The sequence below is a fragment of the Manis pentadactyla genome, chromosome 19 (genome assembly GCF_030020395.1).
Source record: "Manis pentadactyla isolate mManPen7 chromosome 19, mManPen7.hap1, whole genome shotgun sequence".
Taxonomy (NCBI): domain Eukaryota; kingdom Metazoa; phylum Chordata; class Mammalia; order Pholidota; family Manidae; genus Manis; species Manis pentadactyla.
Genome location: NC_080037.1, coordinates 11,983,315 through 12,005,570, shown reverse-complemented (window position 1 = coordinate 12,005,570; position 22,256 = coordinate 11,983,315). Strand labels below are relative to the sequence as shown.

Below are 22,256 nucleotides of genomic sequence, written 5' to 3'. Positions count from 1 at the left end.
TTAGAAGATGAATTGACTTTGCTTATAAAAAGATCTGGTGTAAGATGGGCCGCCTTACCTACTAATGCCCTTGTTACTCGTGCTGAGCAACTTTCACAAACTTTATTAAAGAAGGAAAGGCCAAAGCTAAGATTATGAATTCACAACAATTTAGTAAGCCCAGCTGAAAAACTTTTCCAGGGCCCACTTTTGGAAAAAAGACCTCTGTTACTACCGAAATAAGTCTGGACATCCATCTTAAGACTGTCCCAAACTTAAGTGGGACCTGGAGAAGGAAAGGGAAGAATGAGATGCTCCAAGTGGAAAGGACATTCCCCTCCTTGCTTACTAGCACTTCGGGAGAGACTGATGCTCCAATTGAGGGGGAACTTCCAAAGTCTTAATTGACACAAGGGTCACTTTATCCATTCTCAACCCTACGTTACTTGATTGTGCTGTCAGAGTAGTAAGGTAGCCCAAATGGTAGGGGTTTTTAGCCTATCCAAGTATATAAATCTCTTCCTGTGACTTTTCACATAGGAAATAGCTCCAGGAAGCCCTCTTTTCTGTTAGGTGACAGTGCCCTGATCCATTTAGAAGGCCAAGACCTTTTAGAGTAGATTTCCCATGTTATGGTAATAATGCCCATATTTGTTTTTCTTCTAAAGGAGAAATGTTTTTAGACTTAGACAAATAAAAGTGAAATAGAATTCTGTTCAGAGAAAATGATAGTTAACACCTATTGCTCCTAAGACTGATGAGCTGTTATCACAAGTTCTGACAGAATAGTGGACTACTTCTCCCTCTGATACTGGAAAAATTAAGCCAGTCACACCTATTAAAGTAACTGTTGACAAAACAAAACCCTTACCTAATATCCAATAATATCCACTTAAATCTGAAGCAATACTAGAATGTGATATGTTATACAAGAATATCTTTAAAAAGGACTTATTCCCTTACCAGTCCTTGTAATACTCCCATTTTACCTGTAAAAAAAGCAAACAGGAAAGGATGGAGATTTGTTCAAGATTTACGGGCACTTAATAATATTGTGATACCCTGTCACCCTATAGTCCCCTCACCCTCATACTTGACATTCTTCAGTTCCCCCAGATGCTACCTATTTTTCTCTAATCAATTTCTGTAGTCCATTTTTTAGTATTCCTATGGACAAGGATAGTCAAGATTTATTTGCCTTCACCTGAGAAGAGAGATAATATATGTGGACCATTATGCCACAAGGGTATACTGAGAGTCTAACTTATTTGTCCCAAATTCTAAAGGCAGATTAGACAGATATTAGCTTTCCAAATAACTCCCCACTGATTCAATATGTTGATGACCTACTTTTATGTTCTACCTCTGAGATAAACTCTCAAGAGGTTACTATTTATTTATTAAAGTAATTAACAATAAAAGGTCATAAAGTTTCCAAGAAAAAGTTCATTTCTGCTCAGTAATTGTTAAATATTTGGGACATGTAGTATCTAAGGATGAACTGTTAATAGATCCTTAAAGACTTAAAGGAATCGTAGCCTTTCCTCTTCCAAAAACAAAGAAAAATTATGTGGATTCTTAGAATTACCTGGTTATTGTAGAAGTTGGATACCAAACTTGTCAATAATTGCCCAAACTTTATATACTTTTTAAAAATCAGATCAACCCGATCTTTTTGAATGGACACAAAAAACTAAAGAAGTCATAGAAACATTAAGTAAGAACAACATTAATTCAAGCATCTGCTTTAGGATATCCTGATTATAAATTGCCTTTCTTCCTCTCCATACATGAAAATAAAGGCAATGCTTTAAGGATTTTAATACAGAAGCATGGCAGCCAGCATCAGCCCAATGGATATCACAGTCAACAACTTGACTCAGTAGCTAAAGGCCTCCCACACTACATGAGAGCCATTTCAGCTACTGCACTCTTGTGTAAAACCATTGAAGGGATTGTAACGGGCTCCCCTTTAACCATCTATGTTTCTCATTCTGTTGGGGCTCTTCTAAACTCTCACCATATGCAACGTTATTCTGTGAGTCGCCTGGCATCCTATTTGAGTAAGTACTGAGAGTAAGTAACACTTAACTGCTTCCAATTTAACTCCTGCTAGATGTAACACACTCCTAACCCTGTTACTTTACTCCACACAGAACAATGCGATTATGAATGTGACTGCATCACCCTGATTTTCTTCTTACTCCTGTAAATAGGATTTACAGGGGACTCCCAGGAATAATGGTGATTTAATTCGGTTTACAGATGGCTCATATCTTAAGGATAATGCGGGACATAACCAAGCTGGATATGCAAGTTCTTCTTTAATGATGTTAACAATGTTATTGAAAGTTTTTGTGTGCCTACTACTAAGTCGCAAGCAGAACTGATGGCTTTAACTCAAGCTTGCCAATTAGCTAAAAACAAAACAGCTAATATTTATACTGACAGTCATCATGCCTTTGGAGTAGCACATGATCTTGATATGCTATAGAAACACTGGGGTTTTCTAAGTGCTTCTGGACAACCAAAAAAAATGACCAGCAGGTAGAATTATTAGAAGTTATTCAATTATTAAAACAACTTGCTACTGTTAGGGTCCTTGGACATTCTAAATCAAAGACTATGGAAGCTGGAGGAAACCACCTTGCAGATATAGCAGCAAAACAAGCTCTCCTAATTGGTAATTATACAGATACTCAAGAATGTCCTCTACTTCCTACAACTAATTCCCTAAAAGACTTTCTTTTACAGGCTTAAGGGGTGGCCACAGGGCTATGGGTTGGGCCCAGTAACAAAACTATTGTCCCCATTGGAGCTCAAATGCCCATTACTTACCCATAGTCACCAAATTAATCATTGAGGAACTGAAAAAATGGTTCTGTGGAGAAAACAATATTATTGGAAACCTTCTGCTACAGTCGCTGTAAGGCTTTTACTCCTGCTTTACTATTTGTCCCAAATATAATCCTGGAAAGCCCCCATGGTACCAGGGTCATTTGCCAGCAGGACCTTTTGAGATCCGGCAAATGGGTTTTATCTAAATGCCACTATCTCAGGGATATAAATATGTCTTAGTCCTAATTTGTATGCTTTCACATTGGGTAGGAGCCTTCCCTGACAGAACAATGGCCCTACTGTCAGGAAAATTACTAGAAAAGACAATTCCCATCCATCTGAATTACGTAGTGATCAAAGATCACATTTCCCAGACAAGTAATTAAGTCTATTTGTTATATCTGGTCCATAGTGCAACATTTTCACTGTGCTTAACCATCCTCAATCATCTGGATTGGTAGAAAGAACTAATGGTATCATAGAAACTAAGTTGGCAAAAATTATAGAAGTTTTCAACCTTCCCTGGCCAAAAGCATTTCCACTGGTTTTATTAAACCTCAGATCATGCCTTCTGGGAAACACCGGTTTTTGCTTTTTGAAATTATAACAGACAGACCAATGCAATGAGATGGATTATATTAACCTCCTGTATTAAAGGAGTATATTTCTCATTATTGTTCTGGTCTTATTAGAGCACTCAAGCAAAATAAAACTTTAGTAATTGACTCTTTTCATAATAATCTTCAAGGATATGAAGAGTTTAAAGATCACAGGTTAGGACCAGAGACTATGCCTATTCAAAAAGACACCAACTAAAAAACTCCTTGCAGCCTCACTGGACTTCCACTTAGGTTTTTGACACTCAACTCTGATTGGCCAAACAACCTTCACCTGACTTAGAAGAAACACAGACAACATCTGAATAGATTGCTTTTCCTGAGATTCAGACCAGGCCTGTAGATCCTGATGTTCTCTATCCACTACTTTTAATCAATCCTCTATTTCTCCCCATTAATGAAAGAAAATCCTGATGCCAATATATTCTCACAATGAGCCTATTTCATTTTTACAAAGTATAAATCGGTCAAACTGTTGGGTTAGTGGACAGCCACCTATACCCAGTACTGCTGGACTACCTTGGTGGGTCTCTCCACGTCAGGGAAAAGACTGGTCTAATTTGCAGTCTTACATACATGCATATATAAATGCCAGCTCACTATTGCAATCTGAAATTACTAGCAAGGATCCGTATTATTGGCCTGCTAATCTATTTTCTCCTGGCCATGGGTTCACCTTTTCCTATTGTGATACCACAAAGAGAGCCCAACAGAAAGGAAAGTTACTTCTTAAAAATAAACCAGTTAGTGTACTGATGAGGGACTCCTTCAACTGTGGAATGGGTTTGCATGACTCACCCTTAATTATGGAAAATTAAGCACAATGGCCCCACTCTACTGGGGACAAAAAAATCACTTGAAAGACAATTCTCCAAACTATACCCAGCAAATGGGACAATACCTCCCCCAAATTGTAACCATACTATGATATTATTAGATACAGGTAGCTGTCCACAAAACCAACAGTTTGATGAATTTGTACTTTGTACAAATGAAACAGGTCTCTTGTTTACTGGGGAGCTCCTAATGGAACTCAGTGGCTTTGTGGGACTCACCTCTGGCCTTGGCTTAGTCACTCCTACCGGAAATGTGGAAGTCCATCATTCACACTGAAGCACTCAACAAGTTCTAAAATGATAGTCAACAAAGCTCAGCCCTTCTTAACACAGAAGTGACTCTAATGAGAAAGACATTTCTACAAAGTCATATGGCCTTAGACTTCCTAACTGCTTCTTAAGGGAGAACTTGCACCGTAATTAATATAGGATGCTATGTTTTCATACCAGACAGTTCTGAAAACATTGCCTACTTCTTAAATCATATAAAAACTCAAATCACTGAGTTAGATGACCCAGATATTAATATTAATGATCTTCTTTCTCAGTGGTTGGAGGTCCTGGATGAAAGCGATAATTGTTATAATCTGTGTCGTCACTATAATCCTATTAATTAATTAATTAATAGCGTTTGCCTTTATAATTGCTATTCACTTTGTGTAGCGCCTTTTTGTCCTCCAAAATCTCAACAAAGCACATACACAGTGATTGCACAACAGTGTGACCTCGTTAAAAATGCATAGATCTTTAATTAAAACCCACAGAGTACACATCACATTGAGCTTCTGATTCCCCCACAGTATTTTAATCACTAAACCGAAGATTACTGTGACATTGAGGGACTGGATGGACCTGCAGCAGGTAAAATTTCACTCTGGCACCAATGGACCAATTTTTTTTTTTTTTTTTGAGAGGGCATCTCTCAAATGGTTGTTAACAACAATAAAATTCTGTATAGGGGACTCAATGCACAATCATTAATCAACCCCAAGCCAGCCTAATTCTCAACAGTCTCCAATCTTCTGAAGCATAACGAACAAGTTCTTACATGGTGAACAAGTTCTTAGATAGTGAATAAGTTCTTACATGGTGAACAGTACAAGGGCAGTCATCACAGAAACTTTCGGTTTTGATCACGCATCATGAACTATAAACAATCTGGTCAAATATGATTATTCGTTTGATTTTTATACTTGATTTATATGTGAATCCCACATTTCTCCCTTATTATTATTATTTTTTTAAATAAAATGCTGAAGTGGTAGGTAGATGCAAGATAAAGGTAGAAAACATAGTTTAGTACTGTAAGAGGGCAAATGTAGATGATCAGGTGTGTGCCTGTAGACTAAGTATTAATCCAAGCTAGACAAGGGCACCAATGGACCAATATTTATCATCAATGTTTCTTATGGGAAGATTTTGATCATAAGTGGGAACTGTCAATGAAAAAGGAAAGGAAAAAAAATGCTAATATAAGCCTCTGAGAAGTGCCTTTTGCCTGAAGGCTTGGGTTACCCAAAACAAAGACCTGCTTTGTAGTCTGTAGGGCAAGCGTGGTGCATCTGCTTTATGTCTGAACAGTTTCACTAAATTACCTTGTGCCTTGGTAATGATCCAACACCCTATACTCTCAATTTCTGTATGTATTAATCTGTAAAATGTAACTATTGACACCATGATTTATAGCTTTTATTTGAAAAAGCGTATATAACTTTGCAAGAAAGTTCTCCTCTGCAGAGCACTTCCTTCTTTGAAAGGACTGTATTTCCCAGGCAGCTGTCCTAAACCTGGGCTCAGATGAAACTTTCCTGGAGTTTTACTCAAGGATTTTCTTTTCATCAGCAATAGGCCCGGGCCCTTAACCTCTGGAATCTGATGCTGTCTCCTGGCAGGTAGTGTCAGAATTGAGTTGAATTCTTGGAACCCAAAAGATGTGGGGATGGAGACACACAGTGAAAATGATATCTGAAAGAGTCTTGGGTGAAATGAACACCCCCAACATGTCCTAAAGCTTTACTCTTTGGATTTTAAACAGAAACACACCCTCTCATTGAATTTCATTATGGGGAGGGGGGGAAGCCAGGTCAACAAATAAAGAAGAGAGAGGGATGGGGGAAAGCTAGATGAGAAAGATCAAAGAAGAGCACTGGCCTGCCGGATCTCCTCAGCCTGGTCAGCTCTGCCCCGGCCAGGACCCTGCGCTCCGCCTCTGAGCCCTCTGTGATAAACAGGAATCCCGGAGCCCGACCTGATCCCAGTCTGACCAGAGAACCCGCCACGGGGTGAGGAAGGCAGCTCCCCAGGACCACAGCTAACAAAGCAGCTGGAATCTCAGGCCCCCTGACTGCCTTCCCTACCCTCTCTCACCCCAATGGCTGCTGCTGACACTATAGGGCTCCCCAAAAGAAATTCTGACCTCCCAGAAAGCAGGGTGCAACTGGAAATCCCTGTCTCTTAATCTGAACCAGCAGAGCTTTAAGAAGTCTGACTCCCATGTCCCTCTCCCCAGTAAAGTCCTCACCAGATGACATGTTGTGCTCCCCGCCACACATGCAGGAAGGGTCCTCTGATACCCCTGTCCACCCCCTCTGCCCCTGCAGGCTCCACAGTGTGGGTGCAGGGGTGCAGCTAGCCAGCCAGGTGGAGGGCACTGTAGCTATATTGCCTGAGCCAGCGCCCTGTGTTCCCGCAGGGCTTCCTCGTGGACCTACCCCAGGACCTGCCTTCAGGGAGCCAGCCAGGAGGTCAGGTCAACCTAAGCACTGTCCAGGGGGTGGAAGATGGGAGGCAGAAGACGGAGGAATTTCTTCTCACCTACAACTCCTTCAGCCCCTATGGAAAAGCCAAGGATTGAAGGGCCACTGATACATGATACGCCTGCAAGCAGCAACGAGGGGGGTTTTGCACTGAATACTTTATGCCTGATGCCAGGAATGTGATAAGTGTTTAGAGAATGAATAATTGAATGAGCACTGGCTTTCAACTTGTTATCAGACTTGAGGGATTCTGTAAGACCTTGCCCTGTTTCCCTCACAGAAGTGTCCAAGGAACCAAGGAAAGGCGGATTCTAGAATCCCTTTTATTTTCTCCGAGCAAGGTTATTATGTAATCTGACTGGTACTGGGCGCAGACTGGCCTGGAGAATAGAGAGACTAGAGGCAAGAGATGGATGGGTCAGGAGGCTGCGGCAATGAGAGATAAACGCTAGCTCCAGTGATAAGAGCAGTGCAAAGGAGAACATAAAAACAATAAAAACAGCAGAATGGCTTGTCTCAGAGAACAGCCTTTGAAGTCGGTGTACCAGATAAAATACTTATACTAGAAAATTATCTGCTGTTTGTCTGAAATTCAAATTTACCTAGCGCCCCAGGGTTTTTCGTTTGCTTTGCTCTCTAAATCTGGCAACCCTACTTCAAAGTACCTGGCAGGACTGTGGCCTAATGTGGGGCTTCTAGTCTAGACACTGGGCCATCAACTCCTTTCCCCACCGAAGGCAGCCCCTGTTCTTTCTCCCCAGCACAGGCCTCAAGGATGTGGCCTCTTTCCTTTCTTCTTCAGCACTGTCACCACTATCCCCTGGGCTTCCTCCTCTGAAGGCCTGACTGAAAGCAGGGGCAGTTGCCCTAGCTACGCCCTTCCTTGCTGCTTACTTCCAAAATAAACCGCCAGCCTCTCAGGAGATTCCTACCTCTATTCACTAGAGGGAAGGATACAGGGAAACAAACACAATAAGCAATAAAAAGTATACAAAGCTTTCAAAGTTATCACCATTTAAGTCTCAGTCAGGGTCACAGCTGCTGACTACACTCTCCCACAGTGATTTCAACACCTTCTCCTTTATTCCTGAGGATAAAGCTTAAGGCTGAACATTCTGGTGCCCATTTATTTCTGTCCCCTTTGCCCTCCAGGAGCATCTCCATACACATGTCGTCCCCGATGGCCCCCGGAATTGTGAACCACTGCACCTCATTAGAGCTTAAGGGACAGAGGGCTGTGTCTCTTGTTTAGAATTCAACAAGAGATATAAACTCTCTGGAAAGACATGAAAAAGGAAACAAAACCGAGGAAACTTCTTGAGGGAAGAAAAATGAAAGTATGGAAACAAATGCAGGCTTGAAATTTTGTTTTATTGTGGCAAAATACACATGATGAAATTTGCCAGTGTAACCATTTTTAGGTGTACAGTTCAGTGGCATTAAGTAACTTCACATTACTGTGGAACCATCACCACTACTCTTCTCTAAGACTTTTTATCATCCACACTCAAACTCTGTATCCATTCAACAATGACTCCCCATTCCCTCTTCCTCCCAGCCCTTGACAACACCATTCTGTAGGGATTAAAGCACATTTTTTTCCCATGAATTTGTTCTAGGTATCCACACAAGTGAAGTCATAAAATATTTGTCCTTTTGTCCGGCTTATTTCATTTAGCATAATGTCTACAAGGTTAATCCATATCGTAGCATGTATCAGAATTTCGTTTCTTTTTAAGGCTGAATAATATTCATAGGCAGTTTGGCCCATATTTTAGCGCCATTAAAAAATACACTCAAATTTAGAAATATAAAACTATACAATGAATATAATCTGGATTTCTCATAAAGTTAACATGGGAAGGCTATGGACAATTGGGGAAATGAGCATTTATTTTTCACCGGTGGAGAAAACAAAAGGTACCCACCCCAAGAAACGGTTCCTTTCTCCAGCTACTGAAATCTGGAGATCGTCAAAACCCGCCCCTTCGAGTCTTACAAAGAACTACAACTCCCGGGAGCCCTGGGGCCCGGCCCTTCGCCTCGCCCTGCCCCAGAGACTCGGTTTCCCAGGAATCCTAGGGCCTGGGGAGCAGCCTGCATCTCCCGGGCGCCCCCTCGCGGCGCACTTCAGCGGGGTTTCACTTCCCGGCGGCCCTCGCGGCAGGTTCCGTGCTTAAGGGAAGTTCGTGATGGCGGGGTCTGGTTCCGCCGCCGTGTCCGGGGCAAGCACCCCGGTGGCGGGGCCCGCCGGCCGCGACCTCTTCGCCGAGGGCCTCCTCGAGTTCCTGCGACCGGCCGTACAGCAGCTCGACTCTCATGTCCACGCTGTCAGGTGCCCACGAGGGAAGGTTGGGGCGGGGCTCTCCTGGGTTGGTTTTTTGCAGGGGTGGGACCGAGAGAGGGCGGAACCAGATTCCAGCCCGCGTTCAGGTTGGACAAGAATAAATTTGGGAAACTGGAGCCGGGGCTGAACGGCGGAAGGCTGCAGGTTGAGGTTAGTGGGAGCTGGCTTCTCTCAGTACTTGGGAAACACGTAGGGAAACAGGTTTCTTGAGTTCCATACTCTGACCGTGTGGGCCCTTGTACCTCGTTGCAGAGAGAGCCAGGTTGAGCTTCGGGAACAAATTGACAACCTAGCTACTGGTGAGTAAGTATCCCTGTATACCTGGAATCCTCCAGCTCACTTCCACGACCTTACGTTTGGCTAAGCTCTGGGCTGTGTTTCTGTCGCCGGCTTCCAGAACATCAGGGCTGCCAGTGGACTGTGGCCCACGTGGGTGCAAGTGTTTTCATCCCATTTACTCGCCTACTTTCCCTGAGATGAGCCATTAGATGTTAGTTGCACCTTGCTTCCATCCCCCCAGAACTGTGCCGTATCAATGAGGATCAGAAAGTGGCCTTGGATCTCGACCCCTATGTGAAGAAGCTACTTAATGCCCGGCGACGGGTTGTTTTGGTCAACAACATTCTACAGAATGCCCAGGTAAAAATTCCATTGACAGTGATTCTTTCCAAGTCGTTAGGGTATTCTTCAGTTTTCAAGAGATGTCACAAAGTCCCCAACACAAAATCACCGTAGTTTTAAAGTCTTTAGAACTCCTTGTTATTCTCACTATGCAGTTGCTATCGTTTACAGCCTTATTACCTTATAAGACTTAATGTTAAGACGGAGTCTAAAATATTTCTAGCACCTACTTGACACTGAACTCTAAAGCATTTCAGAGCAGACTTCCAAATCTTTTGTCTTGTAGGAACGGCTGAGGCGGCTAAACCACAGCGTTGCTAAGGAAACGGCTCGCAGGAGGGCAATGCTTGATTCAGGAGTTTACCCCCCTGGTTCCCCAAGCAAGTAACAGGCCAGATGTGCCCATGGCCCCAGCGTAGCACAAGTTCTGTTCCCCAGCTGCCTTGTTTCCTCCAGAACGCCATTGACCTTGGGACATCAAAAAGGCAGCCCCTGTGGTTTGTGTTTGAAGCACTTACCTGTTCATGTGGGACCCAAAGAAACCTATACAGCAGGACTCAGGACCCCGAAGGATTTATTATGGCTCTTCTTTCCAAGAATGAGCTGAGGCATCTACATCTTTTTTGTTTCAAAGCTGCAGGCGCAAGGCCCACCTCCTCTACCTTCAAGCCTAGTTGAGCAGGGAGAGGCTTCCTTTATTGCATGTTCTCTGCCTGTGACTTTTCTTTGCACTGAGGATTTGGAAAAGAGGGCAGGCAAAGTCAAGGTGAATGACCCATCTACCCTCTTTTATTGATTGCACTGAATTGAATACAGCAACAGTGTTACTAGAACCATTTAATTCAATAAATGCTTAAACAGTACTCTAGTCTACTCTTCTATCTGGAAAGATTCCCAAGAGTATTTGTACTTTAATTCAAATACAGCTTCAAATTGTGACCTAGAGTTTATCATGAAAAGACTCAATTATCATTTTCAATGAAAGCAAAGGGAAGCAAAACAAGTTTCCAGATGCCAAGGAAAAACAAGACCAAGAGCCCTACTAGGAAGTACTTTAATCATTTTTCTTAGAAAAAACACCTTTTTCTTTTCAAAACACTAACAGTTTGCAACATTTCAACAACAAAGTACTGGCAAGGGAAGTTCCCAGGAACTGGGGGATTCTAGAATATTAGGAAGAAAAACGTATTTGCTTCCCTATAGTTGGATGGCACAGGTCATAAATGGGGGACTTATGGCTACTAAGCCACTATCAGAACCCAGTGGAATGGTATTTCCTTCTATAGAGTTTATTTTTATTTTTCTTCCTCTCTCCCCTATCCTCAGAAATGCCACCATACAAATCCCAGTAGCAGTTAGCTTAGGCTCCAGGCTTCCCCTTGGGTAAGAAGGGGCGGGGAGAAGGGCAGGTCACTCCTGAGTCTCCATGCTCTCCTCTTCCTCTCCTTGTGGTGGCTCCTCTGTATTCTCCTCCTCTTCCTCTCCTTCCTTCTTCTCTGGTGGCTTCTCATAAGCCTTTTCTGAAGGTGTTACTATCACTCCATCCCAGGTAGATATTTCAGAAGCAAGATCTAGATGAAAAAAAAAACAGGTGATTTCAGACAGTCCAGCATGACAGTCAGGACACAGCAGAAATATTAAGGCATCTGAGTAGTGGGGGGCTGCTTTGTAGACTGCAGAGTGCCATAAAGAGCCCATGACCCACGGGGGCCACTCACAGCTGGCGTCACCCTCCTGGCCAAGGATCTTTCGAAAGCCACCGTGTGAGAGGATTCGGACCAGAGTCTGAGCTGTGTAGCAGACCATGTCCTAAAGGAGAACAAAGTGACAGTAAATTAGCAAGGAGAATCAAAGTACTCTGATGAACACTCTCAAGGACAGACATGAACACAACATTTCAAGCCCAATGTCTGTGAAAACCCCCAAATCCCCAACCCCTAAAGACCACACTCCCTTTGCCTTCTGACCTGCAGTATTTAAGAGTGGGGCACAACAGACCATTTCAGAGTTGTCCCAATACCTGTTGCTCCAGAGTCATGACTGTGTGTACTCGGAAGTTGCCACTCTCACAGGGGTCAGTGATACCCACTGACCCTGGCAGGAACAGTCCTGCAGCCAGGATCTGTAAGCAACGCCTGAAACACGGGGAGGTATTAAAAGCACACACGACAGCTTACACCCAGCCCCAAACCCAGAGAAGAAGGGTGTTATACCTGTATGCCACATTTAGGGCCAAAGGCTGTCTGGTGGGGTTGTTCATCACAGCATAGTGCCCCTGGAAAATAGTAAGTCTGGCAGGTGGGCCATAAAAGTGGCAATTCTGTTTTCAAACTAAAACTTTAAGCATTCACACGGAAAACTAGTTATGAAGGTCTGGCCAAAATTTTCATGTTTGGAAGCAATTCTGAAATGGCTACTCATTCAGTAATTTCTCTCCATTCTCATATTAATGAAATGACAGTAACCAGACAGGCAGTAGTAACTACTCATTTAACCAAAAACTCCAAAGACCCAAGGAAGTAATAAACATTGACTCTTTCCTGGACTACCTGTCCACCAGTGAGATTTCTTTTTCAGCTTCACCAAATTTCAGGTTCTGGTAGGCTTTAGAATAACTACTGTTAAATAGGGATGATCAAGAACTTCACCTGTCCTGTACTTACAAGAAGGTCAAGGATCCAAGGTGTGAGAGGCTCAAAGCCAGGAAAACGAATCCTCAGGTCCTTCAGCAGTCTGATGAGAACTTTAACTCTGAAAGTAAGAGGAACCCAGGGATTACAAGTAATAAGATCATATACTTGCACAGCTGAGGTACAGAGCTGAAGCTATTTTCAGAACTACACATTCTCTTCTCAATCTAAATTAAATTTGCTTACTTATGGTAAAAATCAAAATCTAGACAGAAGATAACAGCCAGAAAGTTCTGTCAGTGGAAGTATGGGTCATCCTGCTATTTGCTGTAGCCAGGATTAGATCTTAATTCAGATAGGGAGGGAGGGACTCACGTGGACTGTGAGGCGTTCTCCTCAAACCAGCGGGCATGTCGGATGGCCGCTAAGGCGCTCTGCAGTACCTTGATGTCCACTGGAAGGTAAGCGTGAAGGCCAAGGTGAAACACTATTAAGTAATTCAATCCACTGCCACAGTCCAGAACTTGGGAGGAGGACAGGATAACTTAGTAATTCCTTAAACCACCCCCAAGTCCCTCAGATCAGCGAATCACCTGTCCAAAAATCACTACTCCTCCCTTAAACCACATCTAGAAGCATGCAAGATTCACGATTTTCTCCAAAGGCCTACCCTCCATAAATATTTCTTTAGTCCGTTTCTTAAGTTCTCAAACAGCTTTCCTGGCCATCATGTCTTTGGCAATTTCACTGGCCAGCTGGCAAAACTCTCCAAATTACACAGGGAGATGGCACAGCTTGGGATAAATGCAGGTCTCAGGTTTCATGTGGCACAACAACAAGCTAATAAACTCAACGGCAACTTCCCACCATGTTTTGAATTTCCCCATTTCCCAGCAGTGGGAAAAAAGGACTAACAATGGAGTTCTGGGTCCAGTTTTCGGAGATTGGGTGGCACTGTGGTAATGAGAATCTTCACTGTAGCATCAGAAGAACTGATCTCAAAGCCAGTCTCATTGGTCAGCATGGTCAAAACTGAAAGAAAAGAAAAACCAAAAGCTGTAACTCACATTTCCATTAGATGACCAAAGGTAGATCCAGGGCAGGGGCTGGGGAACACACAGGCTTTTGAAAAACTGCAGGAGTCCAGAATGAGGATTTGAAATACAGCTTTGAAAAATAAGTGAGATCAACTGCTTGCTTAACACTGGAGTTCCCTGCCAAAACTTCTCCAACGTGAAACTCTGCATTCACTCTTTCTAGCCGGACTTTTTACTTATAATTATAGAACTGGCTCCTATGACTACTAATACATGCTTAGCAACAAACTCAAACCTTCAGAAGGATCCTGTGCTCTCAGGCTTTCCACGACTTTGTTTCCTAGGGCAGCAACGGCTTCCACTAGATTGACAGAAAAGGAGATAATGAGCATCGCAGTTATTCGTTGACTTTCTATGTATCCCTCAGCTACTTTGCACTGATTTCTGCCCCATGTTCAGGCTGGGTAAGAACAAGCAACAGAATAAATTAAACACTTTTATAAGAGAAAGCTAATGCCTGGACAGAGAAATTGGGAGGCTCAGGGAACAGGACACCTCCTTCTATGCCCATCCCGTTTCTTCAGTAGGGTTTGCCAGTGGCACTGATGCCATCTTTGGGTGGATAATTTTGGGGGGGAGGGGTTGGGGTAGAGTCTGTCTACAGAATACTTGGCAGTACTCTGATCTCTACCCTCTTGATGCCAGTAGCCCAGAAATGTCTCCGAACACTGCCAAATGTCCCCTGGCGAACAAAATCACCCCCAGTTGAGGACCACCACCCTATAGAACTGACCATATGTTCTTTTAGACACACATTCCTGAGTTTGTCCCTTATTACCCCAAATAAATTTCCTGTTTGTCTTCCAAATAGCCTTTCTCAGAAGAAATTTGGGCTTTAAAGATCCTATGCCTCAAACCCAACTACGTTACGTTCTGCTCCTGGGGCCAAAAAGGTCCCCTCACATGTTGGCAGAATCTTTAGGATCACCACCAGGTCAGCCACATTGTGTCCCGTAGTCATCGTTCCTTTTTTATATGATCCAACCTGTCGGACTTCTTCAATTTGCTGTTAGAGAAGGGATGTCAGGAAAAAAATTTAGAGGTGAAAAGACTAATTCCTCTCAGAATTCAATTACAGTACACTTCTTAACACCCAGATTTGGAATAGGTGACGTCAAATCCTATCTTAAAAACAGCCACATGAAAAGCCTGATACGCCATGGTGAGCTGGAAACCGTGATAGCATCTTGTCCCCAGTATCAGCAGGACAAAGGCATTCCACTGTACTCCCCATTTTGGGCTTGGCTTTGGATAACAGGCCACTGAAGAATGAAGGGGAGCCAAGGAAACTTCCACACTACCAAACCTGACCTGACCTATGACTAAATCATAACTCACCACTTCAAACGTCCCTGGAGCCACAATCAGATTGTCAATCACATTGTTTATTTTTGTCACTAGAGAAAGGATAGAGGCCTGAAAAACAGCAAGAAACAAAAACACCCCAAGATGAAAAATTACAAGCAACTTCCCAGCGTTTGAATATTTTCCACTAATCCCTTCCACAAAAGCTGAATCACTACCAACATGGGGCCTTAAATATGCCAAAAGAGAATAACCTTTTGATCTCAAAGATAGATTCCCCAATAAAAATACAATGCACATGTAGTCTGCTTATATATTCACCTGGCACTCTCCTTCTACCCACAATGACAAATACGTAGAACAAGTAAACCCTCTGTGGAATTTAGGCTGTTATACCCGTACCTTACTAGTGCTTATTCACCTCCCCAGGTTTCTTAGAGAACTCTCAGGAAGGTGGTCAGAAGAATATACCTGCTCAGCAGAATTAGGAGCAAGGTCTTGATTCCTCTTCAGCAAGGCCTCACTGAAGGACGTTTCATCAGGCGCTGGCTTAACCCGAGGGAAGGCCATTTCACACTAATCCAGAAATAAATAATTATATACTGTTTACCAAAAATATTATACAGGAGAGATTTTTTCTGTTGCCACAGCAGAAAAAAATTGAAAACAAAGTTCTACACTTGTTTTTACTCAAGATGTTCAAACAAGGATATAAACTGAAATAGCCATCATTTAAGCTCTTGCTGTATACTAACAGATAAACCAGAGATATATATTCAGAAAAAAGATTACAAGTATATAATTGCCAATAGTAGACAAGGGATTATCTTCTCCACCCTACCTACAGTGTATGTAAAGCAACACAAAGCTAACTCAAGACCCAACTCCATTCACTAATCCCTTTTCCTACTCCAACCACCCTTTGACTTCAGTAACAGGGAGATATTGGGCTCCAGAAATCTATAAATGAGCAATAGCCAGGCTCCATTTCTCTTGTTTAAAAGAGAACAGGGACTAAGGTACTCACCAAATAGAAATCAAATGGGATGTGTGGCACAAAGGGCCTGAACCTACAACAAGAAAAACAAACCAAATTATTCACCACAAAAATCAAATTACTTAGCATAAGGGGGTCAAACTCATGTAGTAAGACGAGGATGAAAAGAAATGTTTCTTAAACCACATCTGGATCTCCTCAAAGCAGGTAACATTAGTCCACTCCAATGATTGAAAGGGAAACCAGTGCAAAGTGCTAAAAGCTGGCACTCACCCTCCTCCTGGTCCTCCTCTGGAACCAAAGCGCCCTCCACGACCACGACCTCTGTCACCCCTAGAAATGCAAACGTCGGTTTAACTCGTGTTCACCGCAGTGAAGTCATCTCCACCACATACTGGCCGTATCATTTCAAGTTAGCCTCCCTCCATCGCTCTTAGCTTCCCTTTGGAAGCAGAGTCCCTCATTCCCACTTAACACTTCTCCCCATCCCAAACGTCTAGCTCGTCCCCACGACCTCCTCTTTGTGGATAATGTATTCACAGCCCGACCCCAAGTAATGATGGGGCTCGCTGAGTCCACTGCAATAGACAATCCCTAATCCCTGCGGTACGCCAACCCCAGCGCTTCAGAGACTTGGGTGACTGCTCATTTACTCATTAACGTGGTAATACATTTATCGGGCATATCCTCCGTGTCAAGCACCAGGGATGGAGGATGAAGGGGGCGCGTTCCAGTCCTCTCAGTCTCGGTGGGGAGCTTCTCCTGGGACCGGAGGACAACGCGCCACCTAAACCCCTTAGAGACCAAGGAGTCGAACCCGCTCCCCATTCCAGGCCCAGGTTTCCCCGCCTCCGCGGTCTCCGACCTCCCTCACTCTCCCAGACCAGAACTTCTCCGGTTTTAGGGCAGCCCCCAGGTACGCGGCCCTTTCAGGTCCTCCGACTCCTCCCCAACTTTTGGGTCAAACACCCAAAACCTTCCCAGAGCACCCTAGTTCCTACCTCATGGCGCCCTATATCCCGGACAATGGAGGCCACGCCAACAGTCCCTTTCCTCCGAGAGCCGAAAACGGGAGAGGCGGCTTGCCGGCGTGTCCCAACAAACTCGCGCGCGATTGGCTCCCGCCTTACCCCGCCGCTCATGCCCATTGGTTTACTTTGGTAAGCCGGTTTATGAACCAATGAAAAACGTCTACTGTGTCAGAAACTAGCCAATAAGAACAGAGCTGACAGTAATGACAATTTTTTTGAAAGACACTAGATGGCACTGTATAAAAAAAAGGTCAGGACAGCTAGTAAGAAATAACTTTATGTAAGATACGTGAAAACCGTTTCCATCACCAGCAGAGTGGCGCAGCGGAAGCGTGCTGGGCCCATAACCCAGAGGTCGATGGATCGAAACCATCCTCTGCTAGTAATGCTTTTCTTTCCCTCACTCTCCAGGGATACTATTTGTAATTTAAATATCGTTAGTACGCGTGAACTTCTTCTTTTCACTTTCTCCTTCCTGAAAAATGAATCCTTTAGCAGCTGTTTTTGCCATCAGCAAGAGAAATGGGGTAATAGCGACTTTGGGCAACAATGAACACTGTATGTCTGGGTGTACGGAAGGCTACAAACCACGCAGTGAGAAACGGAGTGTGTTGATTGAATCAGAGGGGAAAAACACTGACAGGGAAGGGACTAGAAGGGAAACTGAGGTAGCCTTTGGAAAGAGACCTGAGAAAGAACAACGAAAGTGGCGAGGACAGAAACCCACTCCCGTAGCCCACTTTGCCCCCATTTCTCTTTCTTTCTGACACTACAAACTTTCAGGCGGATTTCACGCTTACACGAGGTTTCACCAGCCACACACACAGATATACTATATTTGCATTAAATTAGTCACATTACTATGTGCTTTTTGTCCCTCCAGAAATCATTTTTCTCCCTCCCTTGCCTTCCTTCGCTTTGCTTAATGTTTATTATTCCTTCCCTGCCTCAGAATATTTTTGTCATCTCAGAAAGTTCCCTCATACCCCTTTGTCCTGCCCCTAGCTAGAGGCAATCCACTATCCCAATTTCTATTATCATAGATGAGTTTTGTCAATTCCTGAACTTCACATAAATGGACTCACACTGTATGTACTCTTTTTTGGACTAGCTTCTTTTCCTTGACCCGTTTCAAGATTCTTCCATTTCTTCCACGAGGCTCTTCCAATAAACTGCATTTATCAGCAGTGTGTTCCTGTTTTTAAAAGTAGTATTCCATTACATAAATATACCACAGTTTGTTCACCCATTCTCCTAATGATGAGCTCAGGACCTCCATCTGGCTAAGACACACGTCAGCACATTTAGGTTGTTTCCATGGTGTTGTTATTGAATAAAGCCATGAACATTTTTGTACAAGATTCTTGTGGTCATACGCATTCAATTCTCTTGGGTAGGTGTAGGTGTATATGTGTACAGAATTTAAGAGACATTAATGCTTATCAACTAATGCTCCCACAAAACATTAAAACATATAATTAAATTAATAGTCATTTAAATTTACCATTTTTAATGCTCTTTATTCTTTCACGTGTCTCCAAACATTCATCTAGGATAATATGCCTTCTGCTTGAGAATTAGTGCCCCTCTGCTGGACTAACTTTCTTGATTTTGGTTTGTATAAATAAGTCTTTATTTCACCTTTGTTTTTCATAAGATTTTCTCTGGATATGGAATTCTAGATTGGAAGGTTTGTTTTTCCAGCACATTGATAATATTACTTTACTGTCTATGGCTTCCCTTTCTGCTATGAAAAAAAAATGTTGTAAATCAAATGGTTGCTCCACGAAGGTAATCAATCCTCTTTTTTTCTATTTAAAGATTTAATATTTGATTTAATTTCCTGCAGTTTCACTCTGGTGGGTCCAGATATGGATTTTTTTTTTTAAACCTTACTTGAGATGTGTTGAACTTGAAGCTGTGGCTTAATGTATTTTTTTAAGTTTCTCAGCCAGTTATCTCTTCAATATTGCTTCTGCCCAATTATGCTCTCCTTCCCGGGAGAATAAGTGTCAGATTCTCACAGTATCCTCTACTCTCTAGCCCTCTCTTTTATGAGTTTCATTCCTTTCTATCCATGCTTTATTCTGGCAGTTTCTTCTGTCTTTTCTTCCAATTCATTACTCACTGCCCAGTTGAATCTAACTTGGTGTTAAACCCATCAATTGGTTATTAATTTTTGTTTTTTAATATATTTTGGTCTGGATTTTCCACTTAGTTCTGGTTCAACCTACTCCTAGCTTTTCCCTAGGAGTGCAGCCTTTCAGGATCCTAACCCAAAACGGGAAGGTGGTTTACCAAGGTTTTAACCTTTGGGGACGTTTGGACTCAAATTCTGGACTCACTTGCTCCACACAGCCTGTTTTCTGCCATCAATTCTGGACCAGCTAATGACCCTAAGGGAAAAGCAGTCCAACTGCCAGTCCCACCTCTGTGCTTTCCTGTCCTTTCATGCTCTCACACCAGTAATTCCTCACTGTGATATAGTGAGTCATAAGAAATATATATATGGTCATTCATATGACCAGGTATCTACTTTCCAGGTATATTTTGTCTTCATCCACAGTTCCTGAAAACACTGTACTGTACAGTCTTAAAGGTAAAATGGGTGTCTAATCGTGCTAATGAGAGACTTTTGGACCCTCACCCATGGGCAGGGGCTGGAGGCTGAAATCAGCCAATGGACAATAATTTAGTCAATCATGACTATTCCATTAAGCCCTCACAAAAACCCCTGAGTAGTGCTTATTGCCCTCTGCTCACTTGGATCCTGCTTCTCAGTGAGGGAGAGCTTTTATGCTTTCTGAACCAGAATGCCTCCATGTGCCACCGAGCCAGGCCCCAAGCTCCACCAGGATAGAAGTTCCTTTACTTGGGACCTTGCCTTATGTATCTCTTCCTCTGGCTGTTAACCTGTACCCCTTACAGTAGCCTTTATTAAACTGGTAAACATGAGTGTTTTCCTGAGTTCTGTGAGCCTAAGGGGTTCTAGCAACATTATCAAACCTAAGGGGGAGGTCATTGGAACCTCCCATCTGTAGCTTGTCAGTCAGAAGCACAGGTAACTTGCGACTGGCATCTCAACTGGTAGTTGGAGGGCAGTCTTGTAGGATGGAGCCCTCACCCTAGGGAATCTGGTGCTCTCTCTGCGCAGATAGCATCAGAACTGAGTTGAGTTCTCGGACACCCTGCTGGTATTTGGGAATGCTTGGTGTTATATGTAGGAAGACCCCCTCCCACATACTTACCACACCTTGGAATTGGGTCCTGGAACCTGAACAGAGTTATACTACTATTACTGCTGTGTATAATGCTATTCTTTTTTCTGTATGTGAAAGAACACATTGTACTGTCTTATGAGTTCTTTGATTTGCAAAAGTATTTCCTCCAACATTTTTTGTTGTCTTCAACTTGCTGATTGGACAGATTATTCAGCACCATTGTGGAAAGAGGAGCTCAATTACTAAATTAGATTTCTAATCCAGTCTTTCTTCAGAGCTCCAGCTCCACTATTCCAATGGTCTATTGGACACCTCCTCATTGGTATCTACAGGCACTGCAAACCCAATAAACTAAAATTATCATTCCCCAAAAAATGGATTATTCAGCTTCTCAACAAATGAGTCCATGTTACCCAGACTTCAATTATTTGTATACTGTCTTGCTGAAGTCCAATTATTCTACTTATAAAACATCTCCCTATAGTCAACAATACTGTTATGCATTTAAAAAGTTAAGAGGGTGGATCCCATGTTAAGTGTTCTTAACATACACAGCCATACACAAAAGGACACAGGAAAACTTTTGGAGGTAATGGATATGTTTATTACTCTGACATTGTGGTGATGGCTTCACAGGCACATGTGTCATATGTACAAATGTCCAAGCTCATCAAATTATATACATTAAATATGTACAAGCTTATTGTATGTCAATTATATCTCAATAAAACTGCTTTTTTTAAATCTCCCAATCTCTTATCTATCTTTACAGTCTTTGGAGCACCTCTTATAAGACACGCTTATCACACAAAAGCTTGCATGATCTGCCCTCTGTTGCCCTTTCTTCCTTCTCAGTCATTCCTACAGGGACACACACATCACACCCTAGATCAGGATTACAAAAAAACTCCTACTACAGCCTCCCAGGTAGTGCAAAGGAGTGAACCAGGTGGGTAGGAACTGTGATGAAATAGACTCATCTCAAGGAGGTAATGGATACTTGGTTTCAACCGATCATGGAGGGATGTAGGATCTGTCTATTGCCAACTCTCTGACTTTAAGTCAGAAATCCAAATATTCTTATGCCATCTGCTGCTTTTTAAGTCTGGACAATTAAAGATACATACAGAGAATGAATGCCAAACAAAACATGCCTGCCATCTGAAGTTGGTCCATGCGCTGTCCTTTGCTCTAGCCCATAAGCATATTCAAAATTCTCCTGAAATTCCAAATACAGGAAACATACTTCAGCATTCTGCTCTTTCTGCACAGAATACCCTTCTCATCTTTCTACTCTTGCTGGGTTACTTCTCTTTGCACATTTTCCTGGCCCCAATGCAGGCAGAAGTAATAGTCCTCATTCGAGCCTCATAAATTTATACATCTCTTTGTTGCAGTGCTTAACCACTTTACATTATGGCTACTTGACCCAAGTAGAGCTCTCAAAGGCACCGACGTGTTTCCGGAGGGCATCTTTATGCTGTCAGCATCTAAGAATCTAGTTGAGTACTAAGTCCTCTGGAAATGTTTGCTGAACCAGAAGCTTGTTGATCTTCCATCCACTCTAGGCTCACGACGAGATTGGCGGCGCGGTGCAATGACTCCTGATGACCATTAGAGGGCAAGCTGATTCCACAGCAGTTGGAATCCATCCATAGCTTAAGGACTCAGCGGTCAAGTGCCCCCAAAACCTCTCCCCAGTTTACGTCGCCACTGGTCATTTCCAACACCATCTCCCACCGCCACCACATACCCCATTTTCAACAATCCTTAAACAAAATGCGCATATTTCTTGAGCGTCCCCGAGGTCACACCTCTTCCCCCTTATCCCCCAGCCACCCACTAGCTCTTCTCCCCCCTTCCTACAACTATCTGGGAACTGAAGAGCTAACTCCGTCCTTCCACTAGATCTTTTGTCTCCGCTAATCCGCTAAATCTGGAATTTGGGGAGAAGGGTGGCTCCTAGATGGACTGGGTCACT

General features: G+C 43.0%; 2 protein-coding genes and 1 non-coding gene across 3 annotated transcripts; 2 read left to right on the top strand and 1 right to left on the bottom strand.

The window, feature by feature from the left end:
- The first annotated feature begins 9,057 nt into the window (after positions 1-9,057).
- On the top strand, positions 9,058-10,857 carry SNAPIN (SNAP associated protein). The gene is made up of 4 exons (XM_036922231.2): positions 9,058-9,361; positions 9,626-9,672; positions 9,894-10,012; positions 10,281-10,857. Exons 1-4 carry the CDS (start codon positions 9,219-9,221, stop codon positions 10,380-10,382), a joined length of 411 nt encoding a protein of 136 aa, XP_036778126.1. The 5' UTR covers positions 9,058-9,218; the 3' UTR covers positions 10,383-10,857.
- Positions 10,858-11,032: 175 nt separating this feature from the next.
- On the bottom strand, positions 11,033-17,132 carry ILF2 (interleukin enhancer binding factor 2). The gene is made up of 14 exons (XM_036922230.2): positions 17,025-17,132; positions 16,297-16,356; positions 16,054-16,096; positions 15,498-15,602; positions 15,060-15,137; positions 14,625-14,727; positions 13,957-14,022; positions 13,540-13,656; positions 13,000-13,078; positions 12,658-12,745; positions 12,208-12,269; positions 12,015-12,129; positions 11,713-11,803; positions 11,033-11,565 (listed from the first exon to the last, which is right to left on the bottom strand). The coding sequence occupies exons 1-14, from the start codon at positions 17,027-17,029 to the stop codon at positions 11,405-11,407; spliced, it is 1,173 nt and encodes a 390-aa protein (XP_036778125.1). The 5' UTR covers positions 17,030-17,132; the 3' UTR covers positions 11,033-11,404.
- Positions 17,133-17,364: 232 nt separating this feature from the next.
- TRNAM-CAU (transfer RNA methionine (anticodon CAU)) lies at positions 17,365-17,436 on the top strand. The gene has a single exon. It is a non-coding gene; the product is annotated as a tRNA-Met (tRNA).
- Positions 17,437-22,256: the final 4,820 nt, after the last annotated feature.

Bases quoted from the DNA above. Each gene is read 5' to 3' on its own strand.
- SNAPIN (XM_036922231.2), top strand. From the start codon at position 9,219: ATGGCGGGGTCTGGTTCCGCCGCCGTGTCCGGGGCAAGCACCCCGGTG. The intron at 9,362-9,625 runs GTGCCCACGAGG...ACCTCGTTGCAG, and splicing joins TCTCATGTCCACGCTGTCAG to AGAGAGCCAGGTTGAGCTTC. The intron at 10,013-10,280 runs GTAAAAATTCCA...TTTGTCTTGTAG, and splicing joins ACATTCTACAGAATGCCCAG to GAACGGCTGAGGCGGCTAAA.
- ILF2 (XM_036922230.2), bottom strand. The intron at 12,130-12,207 runs GTATAACACCCT...CCCGTGTTTCAG, and splicing joins GCCCTAAATGTGGCATACAG to GCGTTGCTTACAGATCCTGG. The intron at 11,804-12,014 runs GTATTGGGACAA...GTTCTCCTTTAG, and splicing joins TCATGACTCTGGAGCAACAG to GACATGGTCTGCTACACAGC.